Raw genomic sequence first — 22,580 nt, forward strand, 5'->3', positions numbered from 1 at the left:
AGGTTTTGATATAGGTTTTTAATATATGTGACATATATAAAATTGGCCATTTTCCTATATTATATGTACATATATGTACATATATGCACACATATATTTACACATATGTGTACATATATGTACACATATATATGTGCATACATATACCTATATAGGTACATATATGCACGTATATATGCACCTATATGTTCACCTATAATAGTAAAATTAAAATCCATAGCTGCTAGGCAACATAAATAAAAGTGTAGAAATGTACATTATTTATTTACTCAAGATCAATCAAATAGTACAAAACAAAAAATATAGTACAAGAACAAAAATAAGACAAAAAACCTGCTAGGCAACATAAATAAAAGTCCAAAATATAGAAATGTACATTATGTATTTACAAGAACAATCAAATAGTACAAGATGACTACTCTTAACTAGGAAATAAATCAGATTAATAACTTTTAAGAAAAAAACTAAGCAGTTTATGCAACCCTGGTGTTGGATAATGGCCCCTGGTGTTGTTAAATAGGATGGTCCACCCCAGAGCCATGGAGAAACATTTCTCATTTTTCTCAATGGCTCTGGTCTAGCCTACAGTGGATTGCTCTTGTCGCCTAGCAACTGTGACAGCTGCCGTTTGTACTGGCCTTTTTTAAAAGTTATATTCCACTGTCTGAAAACAAAACAGGGTTCACAATCTGTCTAAATATGTTCACCTTTGTCCATTTATGCATATACTGTTAATTATAAACTATATATAAATTCACATTCTAGCAAGATATGTCAATGTTTAAACATTAAAAGTGTTTTTGCAACATCACACTTCTTATCATGCAGTGCATGCATTTTTATCAGCAAGATAAGGAAAAAAGAGATATATTTATAAAAAAGAAAGAAAAAAGAAAAAGAAAATCATACTAAGTTTAGATAAATCTATTAGCATTTTTAAAGAAATATTATTTTTTAATTGCTTTTATTTAATTTTTAATTTAGTTTTATTTTGGTTATTTGTTAATATTTTTTATTTCTTAAAATATTAAGCCTGAAATGTGTTTTAATAACAATATTGATTAGGATTGTATGATATTTGAATAATATCGTCTTTACATGCAAGATATTTAAAGTGTACTTAAATTAGTTCCACTTTAGAACAATACATATACTTCAGTATTTTTTTAGTTGGACTTATGCACTACATCTGCACAATTAAAGTGCATTAAGTACAAAATTATTTGTTCCAGTTTAGCAGACTTTAAGTATACCTGTTAGGTATGCCAACAGTACCATTGCAGGGTATTTTATTAAGTAAATAAATATGTATATGTATTTTTAGTATACTTAGCATGAAATAAATGTGTTTGTTTTGTTTTTTAAAACATTTTAGTATATTTATTTTTCACTAGTGTAGTCTCCACTTGTTAACATTTAATGTTTTATTATGTTGGCATTTATAAGACATTCTGTTGGGTGAGTTACCATTGTGGTGAAGAGTCAAGCGTGTTTTCACACAATGGATAAATGTTTTCTCTACTCTTCATGTAGGATGAGCTAAAGTGAAATCAGTAACTAAAATCAGACGAGTCAAGATAAACTGATTCAATCATGTGGAACCACTGTCCATGATTGAATCAGGTTCAGCCAAAAACTTTTATTTACTTAAATTTAAAAGTGTAATCTGGCATTTTCTCACAAAAAGTCATTATCACCAGCATGCAGTGAATCTTGGGATGGTCCAGGATGCAAAGGATCTATCGGTTGTATTTTTCATGGCCTGGGAAATGAAGAACAGTTTTCGAATTCAGCATTTGAAAGATGCAGCCTCTGAATTGGGACACAGCTTATATTGCCCATTGGTCATTCCTGGGTTTTGTTAAAATTTCAACTTGCAACATTTTTTTTTTCAACTTCATATGATTCATTTTCTTTTTTTTAGATTTAGACACCTTTTTTTCTCAACCCCAGTAACGGACAAAACAAGATTGGTTTAAAAAATGTTTTACATAGAACAAACATTTACCTACTTCTCATGTGTCTCTCATAACAATTTAATGATAACAAATGTAACATCTATCATCATTTTTTATATTTTTATAGGACTGAAGCTAAAAATAGACAAATTATTTGTCCATGGACTCTTTCTTTTTGTAAAAATATCTTTAATTTAGAAGTTTAACTAAAACCACAATTTTATTGTTTTAGTCCTACCATGTCAGTGAGTTGTTGGCAAGAATATATTTATGGTTTTGGCAAGAATATATTTACTGAAACCATGACTATTTTATATTATAATTATTAATAAATGAAGTAAATAAATCAACCCTGTCACAAGTTTACAACCCCGTAACAATGACAAATCGTCTCTAGGTTACACATTAACCATGGTTCCCAGAGGGAACGAGACATTGTGTCAAAACGCTACGGGAATGCCTTCAGTGTGACCACACTCTGAAACAAGTGCGTAATCCAATGGATGGGCGAGGCGTCACGGATGGGGTGACGTAGCGATCAGGAAGCTTAAAAGCTTAAAAGCATGTGAGACAAGAGACCGGGCCCAGAGACAAGAACCAAGGCTTCCTCCACATGTCTAAGGCAAGTAGGCATCGCCGCGTGACCTTGAGCATACACAGAGGGTTTCCCCTCGGGGAGAACCCCTTGGTCATGAGTCACCAATGCAGTGGTCTGATGTACAGCAGGCCAAAAGGTATCACATCGGATGCAGCTGCCATCAGACCCAGCAGTTTTTGAAACTGCTTGACAGTGACACTGGCCATCTCTCACTCTCATGACTGCGAGGATCGACTTGATCCGAGCAGGAGACAGACGTGCCTGCATCATGGTCGAATCCCACACCACGACCAGATAAGTGGTTCTCTGTACTGGAGAAAGTACACTTTTTCTTGCCATTTAGTCTTAACCCCAGCTCTATCATATCCCCAGGGGGAAGAAACCGCAAAGCAGGCTTCCGATCCCAGATAGCAGGAGCTGGATCTGGTGGGTGAAGAAGAAGAAAGGGACTCGCCCATCTCCATTCCCTCCATTCCAGATCCATCTGCGATCCCCACGAGTACAGCCGGCACTCTGCCTCGTCGGAAGTGGGGCCACCACCGCGAGGAATGCCGGTGAAGGATTCCTCCTCGAATAGAGCCTTCTGGGAGCAAAGAGTATGCAGTGGCAATCGCTCACAATGTGGGCAGTAAGCTCCCTCGAGAACTGACTCTGCATGCTTCACTCCCAAGAAGACAACCCTTACCAAAAAGTAGTATACTTCAAGTTTATTTTATTAAGTATACTTAAGTAAAGTTCAAGTATATTTAGACTTTTTTCTATATATTTTCAAGTATATTTAGAAGTTTACTTAAATGTCATTTTAAGTATATTTCTGAGAAGTAAATAAAGCCCATTTCTGAGAAGTTCATAAAAAGTAAACTAAAAGCATACTTTCCTATTTTTAGGTTAAAAGAAGTATACTAATAGCACACTTGAATAAACTTCTTTTTCATAAGGGAACGCACAGACTGTGTGTATCCCCACCCGTAATTTAGCGCAGACAGGGAGGAACACACAGCCTAAAACTCTTCCTGCTCTCATCCTTATGTTTAGTCTTTTCACTCACCTTTGGCATGATATAGAGTGATTGAGAGACAACAATAAATACAAGACTCACAAACGGAGAGAACTCACACACACACAGAGTGCTTGCTGAATGACAGAAAGCTGCCGGTGTATCCACTGCACATGCTTTTATCCTTCCTGGTCGCTACGTCACCCTGCCCATGATGTCTCGCCCATCCATTGGACTGATTACACATGTGATTCAGAGCATGGTCACGCTGAAGGTGTTCCCGATGCGTTTCGATGCAGCTCGAATTACCGAAGAGGAAACATATATTTGTGACAGGGTTGTAGTTTTTCACTCAAAATGGCCACAGCTCCTCATGTAGTGTAGGAGAGTAGATCATACATGGCAGCAATAAAATAAATAAATTGTATATACTTATGGATTAAAATAAAATACTGAAAAATAATAATTTTCCATGATTTTTTTATGAGACAGGGTTGAGTTGTTAAGCTTGACATAACTCTCCCTGACTATAATATGCCTGCCTCAAAAATAGGAATACAAAGTATTTTACTGCTAACCATTTTCTAATCCACTATTAAAGAGACCTGAAAGATGTCATTTCTGGTAAATAATATCACATATGAGTGGAATCTAAATTATTATGGGGGTAGAATTGTTAGTGTGATGGGATTGAGTTCAGACTGAGGGACATACAGTAACTTTAAAGTCTGTTTTTTTTTATAAAATATCTGGCTTTTATTTTTAGAAAATAAATGTTTACATTATTGCCAAAAATCATAGACACTATGCACATTTTGTTAAGAATTTTCTAAGTCCAAAATTCCCTAATTTAAGATAGATTTAAGACATTATTCTATGCTAAAAAAAAAAGTATTAAAATGCAATAATTATTTTTATTCATTATAATGGGCAATTTATAAACAGATTAGACTTACCAAATCCCAGGAATGACCCACATTCTTTTTGAAGTCATACTTTTTACTTTTTGAAGTCACAAATCAAAAGAAACTCCTTAGAGAGTATGCAGTTTGAGATGCAGTGGCTCCAATTACAGTGTGATTCAGAAGTTTGGGATCAGTAAGATGCTTTTAAAGAAATTTCATCTGCTCACCAAGGTTAAATTTATTTGTTCCAAAACACAGAAAAAAACAATAATATTGTGAAATATTAATATAATTTAAAATAGTTTTCTACTATAATATAATGTAAAATAAATTGTATTTCTCCGATGCAAAACACAGCCATCAGCCGGCTCCAAAAATACAGTACAATTACAATTTAAAATATTACATTTCTATTTTAATATATTTCAAAATGTAATTTATACAGATGATATATATATATATATATATATATATATATATATATATATATATATATATATATATATATATATATCAAACAATATAAGTCTTTACTAAAACTTTTTAGCAAGTTAGCACATCTGAGTAAAAGTATTTATTTCTTTAAAAAAAGAAAGAAAAAAACAAATAAAAGAAAAAAAATTCTAACTGAAATTTCTTCATTAATTATTACATTTTATACATCAAATAATCTGCATATTGGAATGATTTCTGAAGGATCATGTGACACTGAAGACTGGAGTAATGATGCTGAAAATTCAGCAATGATCACATGAATATGTTTTACAATATATTCACATAGATCTATTTTAAAATGCAATAATATTGCATTTATATAACATTTTTATGAGGTTTATTTTTTTATGTATTTTTGATTAAATAAATGCATCCTTGATGTGCATCAGAAACGTCTTTAAAAATAAAAACATTACAAATGTTACTGATCCTAAACTTTTAAATTAATTACAATATGGGCAAGTAATTTATGTCCCCTTGCAAAAATGAAGGGTTCTTGAGAAGGGGTCAGATCCATAGGTCAGATCCATAGGTTGCACCCTGTCAAACTTTTTTCTTGTATTTGGTTTGATTTCCTTCACTCTCTTTCCACCATATAATGCACAGCATTCAGCAAAACTCTGTTTATCATTTCTCTATCCCCCCTCCTCCCCACCCATCCCTCCCTCCCCATCTCAGTCTTTAAATCCTGCCGCTCTTTGCCAGTGGAAACAGAGCGCCTGTGGTTGGCCCATATGCACGGGGGTGTGTAAGTGTTACGTAATCATCAGAGGATGAAAACCTGCATCTACTGAGTAAGAGAGACAGAGAGGTCAGAAGTGAGAGAGACAGATAGAGATTAACAGGATCCAGGCCTCCCAGTCTCACAGCCAGTGTGACAGAAGAGCAGCACTGACTGTGTACATGATAGTGTATATGCCTGGGTGCATGTCACAACGCTGCCAACACTCTCCGTTCTCTGGGTCTGCTCATTGTATCACAGGACTGCGGCAGAACTTTCTGGCCCATTCATTTGTTTACATCTGACACCTGCTCTGGTTTTGGACTGAATCTGGACTTGACTGGACAAGTGAGTACAGCTGTGTGTGGTCTGTTGTGTATATGGTGATAAATGAAGGGAAATGTATTAGATACCTTTCATGTTACAGGAAAAAGCCTTGTGTTGTTAACTTTGTTTTGAAGTATGTGTATTTAGAGATCATGTGCACGTGGTGATGCAACTACCACTATGCCAGTATTATGATATGAGTTGTTGTTGTGTGTGTGTGTGTGTGTGTGTGTGTGTGTGTGTGTGTGTGTATGTTTAGAATATTTCCTAAACATAAGTGTATTCTGTGTCAGGCTGATATGTGCTTATTTTCAGTGAATTTTTATTCATGAGGATTTGGTCATATATACAGTAGAACCACCCAAAGTTGCCCAATATATGTATTGGTACTATATCAGATATTGGTTAATACTGGATATACTGTATGTTGATCAGTTTCGGAAATTTAATTACTTGTGTTTTCTCTACTTTTATATTTAAATGTCCTTCCCCCTCATATAATGCTCACTTTTACTTAATCTTTAAATACACTCATAATTCAGTAATACTGTTAAATTCAATATTTAAACCAAATGTCTAAAATTTCTATAGAATTTTAGTATCATCCATTTATTGTTTATTGGCCACAACATACATGTATTTATTAGCTTAACAGACACTATTTTAATATCAGTCCAAGGCATTGTTTGTCCTTGTGTGAGTGAGAGTGTAAGTATGCATGTGCATGATTGTTTCAACAAAGAATACAGGACAGTGGAATACATAAACTGAATCTTCAATCTTAAGATTCCCTATTTTTTAAACATGGACTGCATGACTTTTGGTCAGTTGTTTGGTGTAGAACTGTGCAACATAAACTAGCTCAGTTGTTCTTGCGGAATTAAGGACATGTCAGCAGCATTGTTATTTACATAAGAAGACAAATATTTGCACAAGAACAATAGAATGAAAGTTGTACTACCTGAGTGATCAAAACAAAAAGCCACTTGAGTGATAGTATATCTGATTGCATATCTTATTGACATGGAATGGTATTTGAGCAACTTGGCAAATCAATTGTATTTTGTTATCATTAACTTATTCATCATTTAACTCCAGAGAGGATAAAAGCCTGTACAGAGTTCAGTCTGGTGTTGTTTAAATGATTACAAAACACCACAGAGAAACAAACAAAGAAGAAGACCCCCAGCTTTGAACACTCAGTCCACGTAAAGCTCGTCAAAAGAAGGATGGAATAATTTGTTCTTGACAGAAAGATAGCAGAGCTCACGTACTACACATCCACAAAGAGTCAGTCACAGTGTCTGAATTAGTTCACCGAGGGGGGTTAAAGGCTACAAGTTCTCCACATTGTGTGTTTGATAAACATTGCAAAACAAACAAAAAAAACTAAACAAAACAACAAACAACTTTGTAAATATGATTCATTTAAAGGGATGATATATATTATATTATATTATATTATATTATATTATATTATATTATATTATATTATATTATATTATATTATATTATATTATATTATATATGTGTATTATATAATATTTAATCTAAAAACATTTTTGTGTGTGTGTGTGTGTGTGTGTGTGTGTGTGTGTGTGTGTGTATATATATATATATATATATATATATATATATATATATATATATATATGTATATATATATATAGTACATTATTATAATTAATTATATATAATGTATATATAAACTATTTTACTTTACTTTATTTTACTTTACCTTACTCTTTATTACTCTTCATTGTTTAAGCATGTCCATGTTGATTTCTGGGGTTGACTCAGCTCAGATTGTAAATTCATAAAGTTCTGAATGTGTGTTTGTATTGCCTGAGCAGGTCCTAATGGCAGAACATTTGCACTGCTCAGAATGTAAAGACACAGAACATCTATCAGCCAGAGCTCTAATGGACAAACACCGCAGGAAGTGTTAGTCAGGTGGAAGGAGAGGTGAGGGAATAGACTGAAAAGAGAGCAACAGCGAGCAACAAAAGGCCCCCAAAAAGCTCTGCTGATGTATGGCTCTATTTAGATTGTGTACGGAGGTGGCTGAGCATGTTGATTTTACCCAGCTTGGCCTTTTAGGGCAGTGTTCAGAGTAATTTAACGCTAACTGAGCAATTTTGGAAGGCACCAATAGGCTGATCATTATATTTTCTCTGTAATTTCCCCTCTTGGAGCCGTCGGCAGGTTCATAGGTGTGCCACAGCCATCTAAATTATGGTTTATTATGAAAAAAATATGTTTTTCCTTTCCAAAGCAGGGTAGCTTAACACAAAACAGCTAATGCACGTATTTTATTGCACTTCACTGGTTTTAAAAAAGAGGTTGTTCATTGGATTTCCCACACGATCGAAGTTCATGTTGACACAGGAATCTTGATGAAGGGACACCTAATCACCCACTAACTTTTTAGTTCAAAGTTTTTCTCTGTTTATGAGCTACAAACCCACTGACTCTTTTATTCAGCCACTGCTGCCTTTGACCTGTGACCTTTAACCCAGAAAAAGCCACTCAAGGAATTGCTCTATTTACTTTACTTAGACCTACTGATCTTTACTGCCTATACTTATGGACTGCACCTCTCAATATCTGCTGATCTACGGATGCTTTCTAATTCTTGTATAAATATTTATTTCACTCATACTTAGAGTTACAGATTTGAACAAATCACCAACCCTGATGATTAAACTTTAGCCTGCAACCTGCTATAAGTTATATTTGATAAGATTTTCTGCAGAGAGCAAAATGATTGTTAAAATCCTGTAGACTTACACTGGAGGAAAGACAGAGCAAATTAGGGACAAGAATATCATAAAGGCACTGAGAGGGCTTTTTTGACACTGGACAGTAAGCAGCTACTTAGCAACCACATAGCAACATGCTTAAAAACACATGAATTATAGTAGTTATATAACAAGATTATGGCAGACACTTTTGCACATACCAGTTTTTAAATAAAATGTAGTTGAGTTTTTATGCATGTTTATTTCAAAATATATAAACTGGACATGGTAAAATATCAGCATAAATATGTGATTTAGTACTTGGAGCCAATCATAGCAAAATCAAACTTGACAAGTAGTTTAACTACTTTAGTTTTTTAGGTTCACTTGTAAATATGCAATGCTGTTCATAAGGTTAGCGTGCTCGTATTGAATACACAGGTGGGTGAACAAAAAGGGTTTTAATATTATGTCTGCCATCAGCGACAGTGTAGGTGAGACATAGACAGAAATAGAGTAATACTGTGAAATGAGAGTTAGCATAGGCTACTGGGCGTAATTTGTAGTTTGCTTCCCACTGAAACACACATACACTCTAAATACATTTGAAAAGACACGATGGAACAGTTCTTATAATATAGACCAATCAGAGAAGTATAAAAATTCATACATTGGTATAAATGTCTCCTTAAGACGAATTCAAACTTCTGATGCCCCTCTGTAATTCATCAAGCAGCATCAGATTCTTCAATGATAATTGTTCTGAATATATTATAACTGATATGTTGAGGGTGGCCATGAGATGAGATTAATGTTGTGTGCCCAATTTTATTTAAAACACTAGGATAAACTCAAAGATACCTAGCCACACACACACACACACACACACACACACACACACACACTAATGTAATGCTCTCTGACACACAGACATAATTCAACACCAACATGGAAAGACGCAAGTAGCTTTATAAAACATTTTAATTGACGACCACAAGATGGCAGCAGTCCCTCATCACAGCAACACACACAAACAATGTGGAAAGTATAGACATAAACTAGTGGAAATTAAAAAAGTTTTGAAAAACATAGCGGCTCGTTAAAGTTTAATTGACATATTATTTTTGTGAAAACAGATCAGGAGCCAAATTGTCCATGTTTTCTAAAGTGTGTACAGATCATTAAGTTTCGACTCAATTTCGTCCGTATTTTTAAAACGAATTTATAAAGGATAACTACAACCAGGGCGATTTGTTCATCTTTAACTTTTCAGTTTGTATTTCTCTAGGATGTTCCTGCATTTGGGAGGGTCCAGTGGGAAGGTGGGCATGCTGCTCATCAGGAGAGTGGGTCTGTTTTGTCGTTCTGCACACTTGTCTCCCCAAAGCCTGGAGTATCGACCAATCAAAAAGGTCATGGTGGCAAACAGAGGTAAAACTTCTCGAGATTAAATATTTTGCAAACAGCGAAAAAACGTGGAAAGTGAAAGCTTGATCCCTGGATTAGAGCTCTGAAAATCTAAATACACACAAGGCCCAGTAGTGCTGCATTTTAAATTAATTTTCAGCAAGATCTAAAATGACTTACTTGTTATTATTTACCCACCCTCTTGTCATTATTTACTCATCCAATCCTTGTGTTATTGTTTATTCACTCACTTGTCATATCAAATCTGCATGCTAACACATGGCCTCTTAAGATGCAGGTGTTTTTGTAGTTTTTTATTACTTGTAAAAGAAAAACATGCTTTTTGTTGCTTGCAAAATAATCAAAGCTCACATGCACTGAGATTACATTTCTGTTGATATGCATCAAGTTTGTCCTTTGAGGAACTGAAAGATGTGGGCTCATTTCGAGATGGGTTACCAGTACTGTACACTAACCACAGTATACGTGTTTCTCCCATCAGGTGAAATAGCCATCCGGGTGTTTCGTGCATGCACAGAGCTTGGGATCCGCACAGTGGCTGTATATTCAGAGCAGGACACCGGGCAGATGCACAGACAGAAGGCAGATGAAGCTTACCTCATTGGCAGAGGCCTGTCCCCGGTTGCAGCCTATCTCCATATCCCCGACATAATCAAAGTGGCTAAGGTTAGGCAGTTATATATCTATCCGTCAGACTGTGATTCACCTTATCTGTCACTCTCTGAATGACGGCCTGTCTGCATTGTGCAATAAACGCATCTCTTCCAGTGCTTAGTATTCACATCAGCACTTCACTATATGGTGCTCAAATAGATCCATTCCTGTTTTTTTGGAACAGTGTCAGAGATGCCAGCCAGATTCAGATCCTTTGGCGAACTCTCTCATTATGCCACAGGCAGCTCATCTCTCAAACCAGCAGCTTAGCCACCACAACAATGCACTAATAATGCATAAACACAGAGCACAACACACACAACAACACACCGTATTAAAACCGAACAAGCAGCCAACATAATCGTCTCTAACCTCAGCAGACTGCCTCAGAATAATTAGTCTTTCTCCAATGCAATTACCATGTTGCACACAGTCAGCCAACAGAGAGAGAGGGGCCTTTCAAATTCTCTCTGATTGGGATTTGAATGAAATTAGTATTTTCCAGCGTCAGAATAATTAGGCCTGACTGCTGTGCCACATACACATCCCTGACTAATGTTTTTTTCTTTCTGTTCTTATTTCTCTCTCTGTCTTTTTCTATCTCTCGCCCCTTCTGTATTTTTCTGCCTGTGCTTTTTTCCCTCTCAGGAAAATAGTGTGGATGCAATCCACCCTGGTTATGGCTTTTTATCAGAGCGTGCAGACTTTGCCCAAGCCTGTGCTGATGCTGGGGTAAGATTCATTGGTCCTTCCCCAGAGGTTGTGCGCAAGATGGGGGATAAAGTGGAAGCCCGTGCCCTGGCCATAAAAGCAGGTACCAAAAAAATCTTTATCCCAGAAATTCCTTTCTACATGGGGGTTGGGTGAACAGCACCAGGGCAACCTAAGCACCATGGTACGTGCATAAAAAAAAAAAAAAAAAAATCCAGATTTATATTATTAAGTGTTGCAGTTGATGGAGCTGGAGCTTTATAATAAAAGTATAGAACAAAACAACCAATTAACCAAAGTTATATCTTTCTATAAGAAAACTATTCATATTTAATATTAGTTACTAATACTTGTTCATATTATTCATATTTGATTCTACTTATTTTAACTCAATACTTGCAGGCAACTTATTGTCTTTGTTACTTTGTTTATTTTTTCTTTGTCAACCAAAATAGTTCTAAATGAAACCAAAGCAGAATGAACTGCATGGTTTTGAACAAATTGGTTGAGTGGATTAATCAATGTCTCCCTCATAAACACTTATTTCCTGAATAAATCAGTGTTTTGAAAGAATTGGTTAAACAAATACATGTAAATCAGTGAATCAATCAGACAGTCTTATAATTTCATCAACATCATACTGGCTTAACAATGTAACTGGCAGAAAGAGTCACTGAAAAATCCCTGCTACTAATCCATCTGCAGAACCACAGATTTGTGATAGCAATTTTTGACCGGAAGTCTCAGATACAGTAGGAAGTTAAGGTGCAGCTTATAGGCTCTTGGACTGTTGGTTAGGGTCAGTGGTTCAATGAGGTTCCTTAGCTCAGCCCTAACAGCCCTATTATAGTCAGAAACTACTGTCACGTATGGTTCTGCAGCTGGATATATCCGATTGACTGACAGTCTGTCTGGAATACACAAACACAAACAAGCAGATACAAACAGTGGAAAATGACTAAATATGACGCTCAGCAAATCAAATGAAATCAAACCAGGGCATGTAATGAGAAAATTTGTTCAGGGTAAGAGCCTTTTTTGACACTGTTACTGCATTAATGCTGCAAGGTGTAAATCACAGATCCGATCTTTTGACAAATTTCCTTTTTTTGTCCCATCTGTTACTTTCACTTCACATTCACTTTAGACATAGCCAGCTGTGTTTACATGAATATCTGTCAAGGCTGTCAGTCAGCATGATATAACCTTGCTAGGTGTTTCTAGTATGCTTAGCAGTCCTCAAGTGTTTAACCTGAATGCCCAAATGAACGTTATTATTTTACATGACCTTGAAAATTCAATAAAACTTCTAAAGAATGTAATGGATTATTCAATGGAGAATAGGCTGCTGTTTTAATTCACACAGCAATTCTGTTGAATTGAATATTTCTGTGTGTGGTCATTAGAAACAAAATATGGCATATTTCTCTTTGGGAATCTCTTTCTCTCCTCTTACGATGTTTATTGTTGCATTTCACTAATTCTTTGCATATTTCTTCATTTATTTAAAGAAAAAAATTTACTGTCCTTCATGTCCTTTACATTATGATAAAATGTGGCCACAAAGGGCCTTTCAGTGTGTATAACAAACTTGTATGAGTCCGTGATTTGATGTTTGTGTATTTATGTGTCATATGATAATTTTTGCAAAAATTGTGCTTGACAAAAAAAAAAAAAAAAAAAAAAATGAAGGTGGTTTGCTGGTATTTCCTGGTTTAATCTGGTCTAGTTGGTCCCCTGCCTTGCCAGGCTGGTGTAGCTCCCACCCTAAATCACAGGCAAGTGCATCTAGTGTAGAACGTATCACTGATTTTAATGGGCTATGTTATCAGTCTTTTGTTGCATTGTGCCCCTCATGCCCAATGTAGACATGATGTTAAGGTAATTTAATTTATTAATTAATTAATTACTGGGATGTCTCCAGTAAAATACTGCTGTGCTCCAGTAAAACATTACTGATAAATCCTTATGTGTCAATGAGTATAACTGTATACCTGTTTGTTTTCTATCAGCTGTTAAGAATGCCAGATTCTGATATAATTGTTCAAAAAGCTTTGTAAAAAAAAAAAGTCTGAAATTGTTTGCAATTCAATTTGATTAATTTTAGACTCTGTACTGCAGGTGAAGACTTTATCGTACATCCAGTTTTATCCAAAACATTGTTAAAAAATAAAAAAAACTTATATATATATCATTTTGTGTTTTATATGTGTTTTGAGATGTGTGTACTTTTTTTGGGGATGTGTGCAAGTGTTGTGGAGAGACTAGAAATGTCCATGGTGTAAACAGCAAAAACATATCAGATCACTTGATAAATGTATGTGTTTGCGGTTTACATGCATGCAACAAGACCTGCTCTGCACGAAAAAATTATTTACATCATTTTGTATTCACAAAGTATAATTTACACACACAAAAAAACAAAAAAAACATCTGATCAAAGGTGATCAGGTCCTGCAAGTTCAATACAATAATTATAGTATTGTCTTTTTAAAATATTTATTCATTACAGTACTTGTTTGTGAAACTTGTGAATGTGAATCATTGAAAATGAGTTTGTGTGTGTGTGTGTGTGTGTGTGTGTGTGTGTGTGTGTGTGTGTGTGTGTGTGTGTGTGTGTGTGTGTGAGGTGTTCCAGTTGTTCCCGGAACAGACGCACCCATCTCATCTCTTCAAGAGGCTGAGGATTTTGCCAAAACATATGACTTTCCCATCATCTTTAAAGCTGCATATGGAGGAGGAGGCCGTGGGATGAGGGTGGTCCGAGATTATGAGGTCTGTGTATCTTCTGGCCCAATGAATGTCTAAAAAATAAATAATCAGGGAATTAGAAAACTATCATGTGTCACTGTGATGAAAGCAGGCCAGACACCTAAATATGCCACCAAAGTGATAATGGGCCTCATTTTCTGCACATGTGTACAACATATATTGTTTATTTTATGTCAGTGGATACTGCTTATTTTGCGACAGCATTCAGTTGCGTTAAGGTAAGATAGATGCCCATTGTCCTCCACTTGACATGTGGACATACACATGTGACAATTACTACTCCAGTGCAATACTATATCACATTGACATTGCTTGTTCTACATAGTCCATTTGCTTTATTTATTGCCTGTATTTATTGTCACTAGTGAAAAGTGTTTAGTGTTTATTGCCTCCTACCAGGCTCTGTGAGATAAGTGGACAAGCACTGTCTTGTAAAGAATGTTAAATATTGTGTGTCATGGTTTCTGAAGAGACTTCATTTCATGTCTTCAACTACTTCACAGAAGAGAAATGAAAGTATACCAAGCTCAACCTTTCATGAAATCAATCAAGTGCTTACCAAATGACATTAGTGGATGTTTTGCCTTTGTTCCACTAAGAATAGAAATCATTGCCATTTTATTCTCTACTAGATTAGCTTTCAGTTTATAACACCCACTCGAAAGCACCCTTTAGAATATTTCAATTTAAAACAGATGGTTATAATTATATTATATCATATCATATCATATCATATCATATCATATCATATCATATCATATCATATCATTATTATATTATATTATATTATATTATATTATATTATATTATATTATATTATATTATATTATAAGCAGCAAAATAGATTTCAAATTTGACAATCATAAGAAATGTTTCTTAAGCACAAAATCAGCATCTTGGAATCAGCATCAGTTATTATAAATTGTTATAATATTTCATAATATTACTGATGTTACTGTATTTTATCAGTTAATTGTTTTAACATTTAATTACTGTTCATTCTTGCTTTTACAGTGTTTTTTTTTTCTATTATTAAATTAATTCAGCATAAGATTTTTTTTTTTTTTCTCAGCCCAAACTTTTAAACAGTAGTGTATATACAATGAGTATTTTTGTCTTTTAATTATTGCAATCGTGGACTTTGTGACTTGTTTACAGGAATTAGAGGAGAACTATCAGCGAGCATATTCAGAGGCTCTGGCGGCATTTGGTAATGGTGCTCTGTTTGTTGAGAAGTTCATCGAGAAACCACGACACATTGAAGTACAAATTCTTGGTGGGTATATTAATCCATGTGTTTTGTGTTTGTGTATGTTTGTGTTGACAAAAGAAACAGAGAGGGATATTATAAGAATTTGTCTGCTAGTCCCTAGAATATTTGCACATATTTGTTTACTATGCATACTATGATCTATTAGCTATTCTCTGGTGTATTTGAGCCATTATAGCTGAGTATTTTGGCTCATTAGACGTGATTTGCTCGTCTGGAACAGAGCTCATAGTCGATAACATACAGCTGGAATTGAATTGGGCTTGTTAACAGAGAATGGCTCTGTGTGTGTCCAGGGAACACCAACCACATGCGCTCGCTCTCTCTCTCTCTCTCTCTCTCTCTCTCTCTCTCTCTCTCTCTCCCTTTCCCTCACTCTCAGATAAACTGATTTTATGACTGTCTTCTTGTCCTCCACTGTGAATCAAATACCAAAGTTATGCAGATAAATATCTGAGACCGAGATACAAAAGAATTAAATTAATTCTTGACTTGATAATGTTTTTAAAACAACTGTATAGTCTGTTTTCTGTCATTTTCTATAATAGGATGAAATGTTTAAGCGATAATACAAAGAATATCATATTTTATCTGATAGATTGTTAAATCATTTCCTTTTAAACTAAAGGGATATTAAGTAAGACTAACAGGATGAAAGTGGAATTGAGGACACATTAAAGATCTGCAATATGAAAAGATCACCAATTAAAACAATATTCATGAGAAAACATTGGTTAGAGAAAGGAAATAAGAAATGCCTGAAAAAAATCCTAATAAATTTCAGTTTTTTTCATGACGATAATGGCAAACTGCTCAAACCAAAGTAGAAAGTGAATTAAAAATTCATGCTTATGTTTACTTGTTTGTGATAAAATAAATTTGATTTTTATCTTTTATCTCATTTAAGAAAATATTTTATTTAATATATTGAGACATATATGATAGGGAGGTATATGATGTGGAAGTAACCCATTTAATTCAGGAAAACTTAAACCTCTCTCTTTACATCTCTCTCTGTCCTTTCTCTCAATATTTATTCTTCTGGCTTTCGCTCACAGGTGATAAATATGGAAACGTGATTCATCTGTATGAGAGGGATTGCTCTATCCAGAGAAGACATCAGAAAGTTGTAGAGATCGCTCCTGCTGCCCAGCTCGACCCTCACCTCAGAGAAAGATTGACCTCAGACTCAGTCAACCTGGCCAAACAGGTACAGAACTGACACAAACACACAAATGATTGACATGTGTATAACCTGTGACCAGAGTTTACGCACATAGATTTCTTAGCTATGCATAGCTTAGCATGCCCTTCCTGAGCTTTCCTGTAGACAGTGTGAGTCAATCAACTCAAGGTTATAATACCTTCTCTGTTCTCACACTTCATTATGCCCAGTCACACACACACACACACACACACACACACACACACACACACACACACACACACACACACACACACACACACACACACACACACACACACACACACACACACCCTCAAGGCATGTGCACCAATGCCCAGATATCTCTTGACTCCTTTGCTGTATATGTGTACTGAATGATTAACATATGTTAGTTTTCAGTGCTGCTCTGTCAAAAGATCTAGTCACAGAGGAATGTGTTGATTTATTTATTGATGTATTTAGCTGAGGCAGATAAATGGAGATTAAAGCGATCAATTAGTTATTAGTATTAAACTCCCAGTGATGTGTATCATTATGGAGATATGTGTTGCACTACCTACATAATTTCTATCTTACTCTTTCTCTGTATCTGTCATACTACCTTATCTCGTTTTATTTCTATAGATGATTAGTAACAAACTTGCAGTCTGCTAGCAATCACTTCATACTGCATTGTTGCATGGCACAAGCTGATTGGTTTCTGATTATTCTACAGCTAATAAGATTTTTTGCTCAGCATTTTAATAGTTGGTTCTGTGTTCGCTGTAAGCTTTTTCTTTTGAAACCATCAACCTCCACCAGCTCCACCTGTCTAAAACGACTACATGATTTATGTATGCCTAATCATGCAGCAGCAACAGCTAATCATAAATTATATATTTCTGTCAATATATGAAGTTTATTTGCAAAAACAGATAACCGTTTTTATTAATTTTAATAAATCATGTTTTTATTGCTTTATGTTTTTATTGTGATTTATTGTGTTAGTTAGCTGTATTTCTCTTTTTTTAGTTACTTAATCAAAACAACTCAACTGCAGTTTGATTGATAATAATTGGAATGCAGGATAAATAAATATATATATATATATATATATATATATATATATATATACTGTATATATAGTTGGGCTGTCAGTTGATTAAAATTATTAATCTAACCATGTAGTTGGGCTGTCAGTCGATTAAAATTATTAATCTTACATGATGTGTTAATTAATTAATCTAATTAATCGCAAAATAAATTTGACTGTGAAAATACCCACAAAAGATTATTTAAAGCTATTTGCTTTAAATAAGTAGAAAATCTGAAGAATGACAGAGCTAAGCATGATGTAGAGATATTTGGATATTTGGGCTAATGCAGTGGGACACTTGAGTTTTTTGAAGTCAGAACGTTCCAGTGGAAAATCAGAAGCATGACATTTCGCTTTTGAGGAAAGGAAGAAAAGAACAAAGAGTAGAGGGAAACCCTCCTGTTGCATGCTAGGAAAGTGTTTCCATTTGTAGAGATTAATCTGTGTTGATCTGCCTGCTCTGTCAAAACTGAGTGCAAGCTTGCACACACACACACACACACACACACTCATGCACACACTTTTAGATATCTCCTCTGACCTTAGAGTTAGTGACAGAAGGATTACGGATTTGGAGAGATGGACTCGCCACCCAGTGATTACAAGGTGTGTGCATGAGCACCGTTACCAATTCCCATCTGTTGATAAACCACATGCTGTCAGTTTTGATAAGTCACTTGTCCCTGTAGGAGTCAAATTTGTATGTATCATCTTTTGAAATGATATTAGTGATGCTGGCAGCAGCAGAGAAAAGGTGAGGAGAGAGAGAGGGAAAGAGAGACCATCGAGGCAAGAGAGAGAGATGACAGATAAAGATGGAGAGACAGGATAAATCAATATTGGGCAGGTGCAGCAGACAGGATGGGTTTACTGTTCTATTTTTTGGCTTGATGAAACCTGGCAAGCTGTTGCATGTCCACAGTCCCTATTTTTTTCCTGTATAAACTGCCTGCAATATAGGTACATTTACAACAGGTGGCGGTATTTCATTCTAACTTATTTTAGTCTTGCGCGTGTTTCTTTGAATTGTTAAGACAGAAAAACTTTTCACCTTAAATGACCCTGTAATTACTTTTTGTACTTGTGTTCTCCGTACCAAAGTAAGGGAGATCTCATTTTTACACAGAGTTAACAACATAATCTAATTAAATGAGTAGTGCGCCTTCTGAAAACTTTCCACAATTACGATTTCACTGTTTTCATTCATTATCTGTGCAAGGTTATAAGCCTTAGTTAGCCTCTGATTGTTTCAAATTACAGAGCTAACTTTTATCTCAATTGTTGTCTGATTACAGTATAAGAGCATCTTTGGAGGTATACCAACATTTTGTGTGGTATATTTTTGGCAAGTTCAATAGCCTGTATGCCTCCTACAGAGGCTACACATGTGTTTAAGGGCTTTATTGTATGGTCACATGATTGCTGATGTGAAAGTGGTTTGAATACTTTCGATAGTAGCACCACTGGATGGAAAAAAAGAGAACATGTGAACTGCAGGAGAGATACTGGAAGCAGAGGTAAGAAAAGAAGGCAATACAATACTAGCATTTGCAGGAGGTTGTGAGCATGTGTTGTTGCTGGTTCATAAGTGCTGTGGGCTTATATGACAACTTTCAAATATTCCTGATGAATATTTGTGAGCTGCATTTGGATGAGAAAACTGCATTTTAATAGACAATACATTGAGCTGAGGCACACTGACAACTGACAATGAGCCAGTGTGGGTTAGTTAATGGCCAATTGCTAATGTAATGCAGTATTATATAATACAATTTGAAGCAAAAAAATAATAATTCACTACAGTAATTCAATAATTCACCAAATTGAAACAAATTGGAATGATATTGACACTAGGGTGGAATAACTACTGTACTTTTGTTAACTGGTCAGTCTAGCACTTTATTTTTACATTTATTGTAGATCAAGAACAATATTGTCCTTATATATATAAGGACAATATTACAAAAATTCTCACAAGGAAAATAATTTAAAATAATCTGTGTAGTTTCTATTATGTAAAGTTTTGATTAATTAAAAACAAATTAGTAAACTTTAGGTTCACATACACATTCTGCCTAAGGTATTCACAACCAATAGTTAAAAAAAACCTCAGTGTTCTTTTTTCTTTTTCTTTGATTACTCATTGTCGTCAAATGTTTCTTCTTAGCCTGTGTTTCACAGGGTATAAATAGCCTTCATCTTCCTTCGTTCAGGGCCAAGTCTTATTCTAACAATGTCCATATATTGGATGCACTTTGGTAGTGCATGGTAGACTGTTACCATGGAGTACTTTATTTTAGACTACTTTATACTATTTTATACTATTTTCCACATGTTCTCATTTATGCAGTGACCAATAAAGCTGTGTTTAGATTCCTTAACCTAAATACTGCATTCTACACTCACCTTCTTCATCCTCATCCATATTAATATGCAGTCTACACAACTTTACTGCAACACTGCAGTCCTGCAGATTTAAAGTTTGTGTTGTTTTATGACAGCTAAGAGCCTGTGCTGATCTTCTTGGTCACACTCATAATGTAATACGAATTTGCAAGGGTGGAGTTCACCAAACTTGAACTTTGGATTGTGCATGAGCTTGTGTTTCTGGTTTCCTGGAATCATTCATATGCATATCGGTGGAAGTCAATGGAACAAAAAGTGTAGTGTGATTGCACCTTTATTGTATTCTCAAAATGGCCAAAATCAAGTTTTAATTCCAGTTTTATACACTTTATACACTTGCTGGTCCCACATCACTTTGATGATTTCAGGAATTCCTGTTACTAGATGGAATAATCCACTAAAACAAGAATGAACTCATTACCCTGGATTTAGGTAGCGGCCCAGTTCTTTCAAAATTGCTGTAGCTGGCAGTCTTTGTAGGTTTTTAACTCACAAAAGCCCAAAAATCCCACAACTAACACACTTCCCTTGCCAGTAGAATTGATCTTTAGAGCTCTTGGTGGTAAAGCTCTCTAGCTTCATTACAGTCTCTGCTTTGGATTGAAGCCCAAACAGCAGCTCTTTTTATTCTTCTGGCCTAAATGACATGAAATATAGGCCCATTTATTATAATGTCAAACTAATTTGATAAGAAATTATACTTGCTTTCTTGGTCAGAATCTGATGCTGAAAGCGTTGTTTGAGCATGATTGTTTTTTTTTTTTTTTTTTTTTTTTTTTTTTTGTCTGTGGAAAGAGCTTTATTTTACATCCACATTCTTATCCATTACTGTCAGTAACAGCTGATGGAGTCCAGGCTTTTCTGACCCTACAGGAATAGCACGAGATGCTGAAGTCTTCTTCAGTCTACGCTGTTCCCTCGGCTCTCCCTCCCTGTGTAATTATTAGCCCTCACCTGAGTAGCCTCGAAAGCTCTAGTGTCTTGTCAAGTTGGTTGGTGTCCTGGGGGTCTTGCAGGCTAAAGATATGCTGTTTTTGACATAACCGAGAATGGAAGTCTGACAACTTTTCCGCCACCTGGCAAAAGAAAAGACATCTATTAGGCCTAAATAATATTTCCCTTGATGTTCCCTAGAGACAGAGATGTCAGTAGGGATTGACTAGCCAGAGGGTGCACTGGATCTTTTCCCGATGGGCTGGGCAATCGGGATAATTAATTAATGAATTAATTAATACACTGCCTTTCAAAGGTAAGAATAAAAAAAAAAAAAAAAAAAAAAAAAAAGTTTTTCAAAGAAGTTATTCTCGCCAAGGCTGCATTTCTTTGATCAAAAATACAGTAAAAACAATCATAAAAATAATATTGTAAAATATTGTTATAATTAAAATAACTGTTTTCAATTTTAATATAAATTAAAATGAAATTTATTCCTGTAATTGCAAAGTTTTCAGCAGCCATTACTCCAGTCTTCAGTGAGAAGATCATTCTAATAGACTGATTTGGTGCTCAAGAAATACTTGTTTTCATTTCTTTTTATCATCAGTGTTCAAAACAAGTTGTGCTGCTTAATGTTTTTGTGGAAACGTTTTTTTCATTATTATTATTTTATTTTATTTTCAATTTTATTATACAAGCAAGTTTATTTATATATTTATAACATAAATATAGTATTTAAAAATAAATAATACGATTAAAAGATCTTCTAATTATATCAAGCCAACCCCTTTAAGTCACAACTGCAAGTCATGGCATAGGAATTAATGTTCTTTAAGGATAAAAAAAAGAACAACAATGTTAATTTATGTTTTTGTATGGAAAAATAATATAAAATAATCATCCAAGGTTTGTACTCTGGTCTTCTTTATTTGTTTGCCTCTTTCATCCTGTCCAGAGGATCCATTTCTCAAAATGTTTATATATTTTCAAATGTAATTTATTGCTGTAATGGCAAGGTTTTCAGCAGCCATTACTCCAGTCTTTAACCTGAAGATTCTTTCTTATATGCTGATTTGGGGCTTAAGAAACATTTCTTTTTAGTTCTTTTTATTATCAGTCTTAAAAACAGTTGTTTTGATTAATGTTTTTGTGAAATTTTTTTTTTTTTTTCAAGTTCAAGAACAGCATTTATTTTAAATAGAAATTTATAACATTATAAATATACGAACTGTCACTTTTGATTAATTTAATGCATTGTTGCTAAAGGACAAAATGTAACTGCCCCCAAACTTTTGATGGGTAGTGTATATATTTACAAGTTTATTTATATATTTTTTATAACATAAATATAGTATTAAAAATTAAAAATCTTTCTAATGATCTCAGGCCATCCTCTTTAG

At 34.7% G+C, this 22,580-nt stretch overlaps 1 protein-coding gene across 1 annotated transcript in view; it reads left to right on the forward strand.

Moving 5' to 3' along the window:
• Window positions 1-5,655: 5,655 nt before the first annotated feature.
• Window positions 5,656-22,580, forward strand: part of LOC109112177 (pyruvate carboxylase, mitochondrial-like) — a 171,981-nt gene continuing 155,056 nt past the window's right edge. Inside the window, exons 1-7 of the mRNA XM_042728344.1 lie at window positions 5,656-6,022; window positions 10,031-10,173; window positions 10,652-10,836; window positions 11,473-11,638; window positions 14,165-14,310; window positions 15,466-15,583; window positions 16,636-16,787. Of these exons, the coding sequence (XP_042584278.1) occupies window positions 10,032-10,173; window positions 10,652-10,836; window positions 11,473-11,638; window positions 14,165-14,310; window positions 15,466-15,583; window positions 16,636-16,787 (909 nt within the window). The 5' untranslated portion in view covers window positions 5,656-6,022; window position 10,031. The remainder of the gene's footprint in view (window positions 6,023-10,030; window positions 10,174-10,651; window positions 10,837-11,472; window positions 11,639-14,164; window positions 14,311-15,465; window positions 15,584-16,635; window positions 16,788-22,580) is intronic.

This window comes from Cyprinus carpio, chromosome B7, assembly GCF_018340385.1.
Source record: "Cyprinus carpio isolate SPL01 chromosome B7, ASM1834038v1, whole genome shotgun sequence".
NCBI classification, from domain to species: Eukaryota; Metazoa; Chordata; class Actinopteri; order Cypriniformes; family Cyprinidae; genus Cyprinus; species Cyprinus carpio.